Genomic DNA, 7,481 nt, shown 5'->3' with positions numbered 1-7,481 from the left:
GGCGCTGCAGATGCTCGTCGAAGGTTGAGGCAAACCCAACGATGTCGTCCAAGTACACGAGGCAAGTTTGCCACTTCAAGCCTGCCAGTACTGTATCCAGAACGCGTTGGAAAGTCGCAGGCGCCAAGCAAGGACCGAAGGGCATGACCTTGAACTCAAAGAGGCCGTCTGGTGCTATGAAGGCAGTCTTCATAGGGCAGCGTTCGTTTTGGCAACAGGGAAGCAACCCTTCCTCTTTATTTGACCAAGGGGTCGTCACCGACGCTGCTCGGCAGAAATTGGATTTGCGCACTAGGTGTTCGGCTGCCAGAAGGCCAGGAAGCAGCCCTACATGTCGTAGAAGACATCCCGAGCCTTCCAACAGATTTCCAGTCACTGTTCCAGCTAGGGGTGGGCACATTTGCCGGTACGATTGCTGGCATCCATGTACCCGAGGGAGTCTGGCCTCGGTTTTTCAAGCCTCGCCCACTGCCGTTCGCACTGAAGGACGGGGTCACCCAGGAGCTGCAACGGTTGCAGCGAGAAGGCATCCTGGTACCAGTCAAGACTGCGGAGTAGTGTCAGAATCTGTGGGGATTTCAAGGTTATGATCAACCCCGTCGCTACCGTTGAAAAGTACCCACTGCCTCGGATTGAAGATCTCTGGTCGGCATTGGTTCCCCCGTACCACCCTGCTTCAAATGGTGCAGCTGAGCGGGTGGTGCAAACTATTAAGGTCAAACTTAAGAAGAGCCAGGCTCGGAATTTCCGTACGCAAGTTGCCCACATGCTTTTCCAATACCGGAATACACCCCATGATGTCACCGGCCGTGCCCCCTGTGAGCTCCTGCTGGGACGGATGGTGAAGACACCGTTCGACATTTTGCATCCAGACCTCCGGTCCACGGCGCTGCTCAAGCAGCTGAAGCAGAATCTGGCTGCTGACAAAGGGTGCCGTCCTGGATTGTTGCCTGAGCCTGGAGTGCCAATATTCGCCAGGAATTTCCGTTCTGGCCCACCTTGGTCTGCTGGACAAGGGTTCTTGCCTGCAAGCTCCTCCTCTCTGCTCGTACGTATGCAGGATGGAACCACATGGCACCGGCATGCTGACCATGTGAGGGCTAACCGCGGGACCCGGCTTGCATCCACAGCAGCACCAGCTGCAGCCAGTGAGACGACAACCACTACGCAAGGGACAGGCGCCTCCAGTTGTGCGCCACTAGTTGGGCCACCGCCAAGTTCACTGCCATTTCTGTCAACCACGGCAGAGCCTCAGGATGAATCAAGCACGGCTCAGGCAGCACCTGGTGCTGCCGCACCTAGTCCCTCAACACCTGTACCCAGGCGGAGCACTCAACGACGAAGGGCAACAGACCGCTTTTCGCCTAAGCTAACGTCGAACAGGCTGGGACTTCTTTTTTTTTTGTGTGTGCAATAACTGGGGGTGAAGGATGTAACGAGCGTGTGGCGCCCTGCCTAGCTTAGTTTCGTTACCTCGCCAGGTTCGGCGGGCAACCTTGGTGGCGTGTGGATAATAAACACTGACGAGCACGCCTCGGCAGTCGGTAGCTGTTACCCCGCCATGCGTTTGGGTCGTCCTTGCTAGAGCACGGGTGCCTCGGCGCCCCCTCGTCCACGGTCCCGGGGCAGATCGTGACATAGTGCTTTTTCTGTGGATAGTGTGATCGACTTGGATCTTAGATCGATGACTGCACCATGAAGGCTTAACCCTTTCGGCCCTGGCGGTGTCAATTGACACCACCACACAACATTTCCCCTAGCACCTTGGAAATGAAACCAAAACTGATCATTCTTGGGGGAATACTTCAATGATGCCCACTGCGATTGACACCAAAATTGTGACATCCTTGCTGAGCTGGGAGCCGCAAAGAAGACGAAGCTTGAGCGAAGTCATGGGTGACGCCGAGGCGGGTAAGCGTCATTTTCGGGTCGACGTATCGAAGCTGTTTCAATGAGTATCACACTGAAAAATCAGACATCGTTCACATTTTGTGTACTCTAGTGAGTAGCAGGAAAAAAGAATCCATTTTTCTCTAACGACCGCTGACCCCTGATGACCTAATTTGATGTCATGTCTGTAAATCCATTATTACTTGCACGACTGGCTCAATTTTTCGTTTGTAGTCTATTGAGGTCCTAATTATTAGTAAAACACGCACAAAAAAAGTATCCGAACAAAAGAAAATATCCAGGGCTGAAAGGGTTAAGAAGTCCATACCAAGGATGACATCTCTCGAGCAACGCTGCAGGACTACGAAGTTCGCGGGATAAATCCGGTTGTTAATCGTGAGTCTCGCTGTGCAGATTCCCTCCGGTGTTACTAGATGACCTCCAGCTGTCCAGATATCGGGGCCTTCCCAGGCTGTCCTAACTTTCTTCAGCTTCGTGGTGAATGGTCCACTGATGACAGAATATGTAGTCGGCTCCGGTGTCGACGAGAGCTGTGACACTGTGGCCGTCGATAAGAACGTCGAGGTCGCTAGTTCGTTGTCTTGCGTTGCAGTTAGGTCGTGGCGTCGGGTCACGGCTACGTCGCCTTGTTCCGCTGCTTCCCCGTTGAATCGTCAGGTCTTCTTCTCTGTTCAGCTTGAGGCATGTTATTTAGATATCGTCGCCGCGGCGGCGGAGGATCTTTGGTATTTCTTTGTACAGCAACCGCACCTCCATCGGTTGCTGCCCTTAGTTTTCCGGAAAAGGCCTAGGTGACCGGCCCCGACTTGGGCCAGTGTATGGTCAGCGTTGGGGAGAGACGTAGCGGCCTGGCGACGGCAAACGGGAAGGTTGTCGGGGTGTCCACTGCGCTCCTGCGAGGTAGTCGGCGATGGTCGTTCACCCCGCTGTAAAAGCGGCACGTCAATGGTGAACCCACGCAGCCCCATCTGTCGGTACTGGCAGCGGCGGTAGGTGTGGCCAGCTTCTCCGCAATAGTAGCAGAGTGGGCGGTGGTCGGGGGCGCGCCAAACGTTGGTCTTCCTCGGCGTGTACCGCTGGCGGTGGAACTGCTGCGGCGGCGCGGCGTCTTGACGTACGCAAGGAGGGTGGGCGTTGCGTCGGATTGCAGCAGCATAGCTCGTGGCTTGCGGCTGAGGCAGTGGCGGTTCAAGGTTGCCCAACGACTGCTGGATTTCTGTTCGAACGACATCTGCGATCGAGTCCACTTGAGGCTGTGGTGAGGGTAACAGCTTGCGCAGTTCCTCCCGCATGATCGCTCGGATCGTTTCGCGCAGGTCGTCGTAGCAGAGGGCATGGACAGCTGGGCTGTCTTCAGTCGAACGGCGATTGTACTGGCGGGTTCGCATTTCCAGCGTCTTCTCGATGGTCGTTGCTTCGGAGACAAATTCTTGAGCTGTCAAGGGGGGGTTCCGCATCAACCCGGCAAAGAGCTCTTGTTTTACTCCTCGCATGAGGAAATGGACCTTTTCCTTGGTCATGGCAGGGTCAGCGTGGCGGAATAGACAGGTCATTTGCTCCGCAAGGACGGTTACACTCTCGTTTGGGAGTTGCATCCGTGTCTCCAGCAAGGCTGCGGCCCTTTCCTTTCGGACGACGCTTGTGAAAGTTTCCAAGAAAGCGCTGCAAAAGATGTCCCAGGTTCGAAGAGTGGATTCCCGATTCTCGATCGTTAGTATACTACATGCACCACTCGCTTGACAGGAAAAAAAGCAGCATAAATGCAGGACACGATGAACCGATGGGTGAGGCGTGAAATGAAGAATAGGACAAGGCATGAACAAACAGAACACATGCAAACTCGCACGGCGTATTGTTTCTGTAATGGAAAGTTTGCCGAAGCGACATTAATCTACCACAGAAAGCAGGTCGCACTGTGGACTTTAGACTGCACTGGTCCCGAAATTCAAGGGTTTTTAAGGGCAGAATACAATTCCAGGACCTTCAAGGGCCTTGAAAACATGCTTTTAAAATTCAAGGGTTTTCAAGGGCCTGTACAAACCCTGAGGGGGTGTTCCAATAAATGATTTTTAAAATACGAGCTCATCGGTGACACTGAGGGTGTTATAGAAGCTTTGAGAGCAGACTCATCAGCTAACGAAGGGGGAGGGGCAAGAGTGTCCTCCCCCCACCGTATTGGGTCAAGCAGGGACAAGGAGGATACGTCCCCGTGGTTGACATATCGTAGCAGCCCCAATTACTATCTGCATTTGTCCTGGAGAGGTGTACTACATTACTGAAATGAACTGTGCATAAAAGCACTTCCGAAATTTGGTTACAAGAATGACAAAATTATTTTTTTTGCCTCCCTCTTCCCTCAGGGCAAATAGGGAACCAATGCCTACGTTCGAGAGGTAGTTTTGCCATAAATAATGCAGACGTTTCTCTCTTCAGAAACGTCAAACAATGGTCATCTGCTTACTGTTTTGTTTTATCCGATGTTCATGTGAGGTAGCATGTAGTACACTGCACCCATGCTGTTTCCAACAATTTGTGCCTCAGCAGGTCACTTGTCTTGTACTGAGTGCACAACAATGGTACTTACAGATGCATATCATTTCCAAAACCACTGGTGGGCTTGCCATTGCAAGCTTTGCATCTCTTACATGTCTCATGAGCAGAGCTCGAGAGCATTGTCAAGCAAACACCTAGCTAGGTGTTTGCTTGACAATGCGTTACCTAGATTTCACTACAGTAAAACCATGATAACTCAAACTCTGTTATGTCAAAATCCTGCTTAATGAAGAATTTCTGTGGTCACATATTTTCTAACATAGATTTCACAGGAAAGTTCGAAGTAGCGACTTCACCATCCCGGCTAATTTAAAGATTTTAGGTGCTGTGTGGCAATGCCCAAACATGATTTCGCTGAAAATCTGGGGAAATGACTGCTTTGGAGCCACAAGGCAATGGCACATAGTGATGCCCATTGATAGGTGAAGCACCCCAGTCTCACTGCTGCCAGCGGGGAAAAAAAAAAATGTAACAGTTGATGGTATGCCTTGCAGTCAGCTGACATGCACACCTGTGGAGATGTGCTTTATTGCAACATGGCAGTCACACATGGGCAGTATGTCACGTGCTACTTGTGGAATCACCATGTCATAATGCAACTATATTTGCATACCTGCCAACTCTCCTGATTTGCCTGCGAGGCTCCAAAATTCCTTCGAACCCTCTCGATTGTATGGGCAAGACCATACATGCTCCGAAAAACGGACTAAACCCACCGTGAGAACAAGGTAGTGATAACTACAGACTAGATTTTAGGCAAATGCCCATTTTGTTCCTTGCGTTCCTATTGCCCCATACTGATATATGAGCATGAATTTGAGTTGAAGTAAGGCTTTTAGAGTGTTTTATAGTGCCTATGAATGCTTATTTTTGGAATTTGTGCCTAAATGCCTATAAATGCTTATTTTCAAAACCGGCACCTATAGGAACACTATTTAACCTCAAAATTCGCTTTCAATCACAGTTTGAGAGCGTTATTCATGTTACAGGGCAACATTGACTGTATGAAACTCTATGGGATTCAACCTAGTCCTCTAGTTCCGGAAAACAACCGCTAGCGGCAATGAAATAGGACGCACCGGCCACGATATGCTGCCACGCTGACATGACTCAAACGAATGGCGAATGGGGAACTGTGGAGAGCCGTCAGGGGAAAGGAGAGTCAAGAGCAAAAGAAAGAAAAATGTGATGTGCATGCAGCTTTTCTTTTGTCTGTAATCTACTTCTTCAGGTGTTCACCGACAGGGGCGAAACTGACCCTATGCGATCAGACCCGGCACACACGATGCATCCTTCCCTTTTGGTCTCTTAGCGGTCTGGCTATCTGCTCCTGTGCTGCCCTTCTCAGCCATGTCGAGAAGAAAGAGACCCTGGAGTGTGTTGATCCGACAGTAGACTCTTCACTCACGATACTACAGAATAAGAGCAGCGACAGTGTTCTGTGAACTGTGTGGGAAAAAGGACAATTGCACGGCTATGTTCAACTGCCTGTGCCTTTGTGCCATCATAAACAATACTATTTTAACAGCGAAGCTGTTGGAGCTCGCCATAGTTTGCCTGGTGTTGCAATAAATTATCATTATCATGCTGGCGCGCGCTCTCTCTTGGTCATCTTCTTCATCTCCCCTAACATGTGCACCAGTCATCATGCCAGCACGCACTCTCTTCGTCGTCTTCTTCATCTCCCCTAACACGTAAGCCCAGTGGGCACTCTCCTGCTGCGGCGAATTCTCCTCTGTGGGATGCGGAAACACGGATGGCCGAGCGAATGTGTACAGAGACGGAAATAAAGAGACAGAAAGAAAGAGAAAAACGGACACAGAAAGGAAAAAAGAAAAGAAATAAAAAGATAGAAAGACAGAGAAGGAAAGAGAGAAATAGAAGTGAGAAATACAGAGAGAGAGAGAGTGAAAAATCATGTAGCACTAGTCACATGATATCTTCCCACCAAAACTACGTGACATGTTCCCGGCAAAATCGCATAGCACTAGTCACGCGACATGTTCGTGCTAAACCCATGTCGTTTAAGCGAAGAAGGGACATAGGCTTGGGAGGGCAGCTTCTTCTTCCTCGGGAGTACTCGCTCTGCTGTTGCTTCCAGCCTTGCACCACTAGTGCAGGCTAGCTTCACTACTACCCCAATTTTTCGCACCACCAGTGTGCAGCTGCCCCAATTTTTGCTTTGCTGTTGTAGATGGTTGCAAACTTTTTTTTACATTATTTGCATTTATGTAAAAATTTATTGTGCCTACATTTACGCCTTTCTCTCTCTTTCTGACTTGCTATCTCTTTTTTTGTGTCTGTATCTACATCTTTCTCTCTGTCTATTTCTTTCTCAGTCTTTCTAACTCTTTGTCTTTATTCCCTTTCTGTCTCTCTATTTCTTTTTATATCTCTTTCTCTGTACCCTTTCTCTTGCCCATCAGAGTTATTTCATCCCACGCCAGACAAATCGATGCACATGTTCTGAGAGCAAAGCAGAAGGTGAAGAGGACGAAAAGAGCGTGTGCCGGTTCATGATAAGTTTTCTGTTCGATTTGCACAGACTATGGTCAGCTCAAACAGCTCTACTGTTAAAAAGCTCGAAGCTCAGACCTACACCATACATCATAGCCGGGTGGGCACAGATGCCCACTTGGTTATTCCCAATGCCAATGAGTTTGCCCATGCCCGCGATGCGAACTGTTCCACCGTGACAGGCAATCGACCTCTAATTTGGGAGAAGGCATCCGGCAGCTTGATCCACTCCTCGCTTTAATGAAATTTGTAAACACTATCAATTGGCCAGGTGTACATTTTTGCTCTCGCACCCTGAACTCTTGAGGGCCCAGTCAATCTCCCTAAGAATGCTGCAAACGGGTTCTTATCTGTTGCCTTTAGTCTACAGTAAATTTATTGATGGCTTAAAGCCGCAAAGCCCTTAATGTGACAACAGACGATGAACGTTACCTCACGTGCTCTGGCAATGCATAGCGCTGCACGATGGCGAGCCTCTCAGCAGAGATTATGCCTGGAGG

At 49.8% G+C, this 7,481-nt stretch overlaps 1 protein-coding gene across 1 annotated transcript; it reads left to right on the top strand.

Moving 5' to 3' along the window:
* The first annotated feature begins 586 nt into the window (after positions 1–586).
* Positions 587–7,222, top strand: LOC125760293 (uncharacterized). The gene is made up of 2 exons (XM_049420172.1): positions 587–1,315; positions 7,010–7,222. Exons 1-2 carry the CDS (start codon positions 587–589, stop codon positions 7,220–7,222), a joined length of 942 nt encoding a protein of 313 aa, XP_049276129.1.
* The last annotated feature ends 259 nt before the right edge of the window (positions 7,223–7,481 follow it).

This window comes from Rhipicephalus sanguineus, chromosome 10 (assembly GCF_013339695.2).
Source record: "Rhipicephalus sanguineus isolate Rsan-2018 chromosome 10, BIME_Rsan_1.4, whole genome shotgun sequence".
NCBI lineage: Eukaryota > Metazoa > Arthropoda > Arachnida > Ixodida > Ixodidae > Rhipicephalus > Rhipicephalus sanguineus.
The sequence above is the reverse complement of the archived record's forward strand: the minus strand, read 5'-3'. Positions and strand labels throughout refer to the sequence as shown.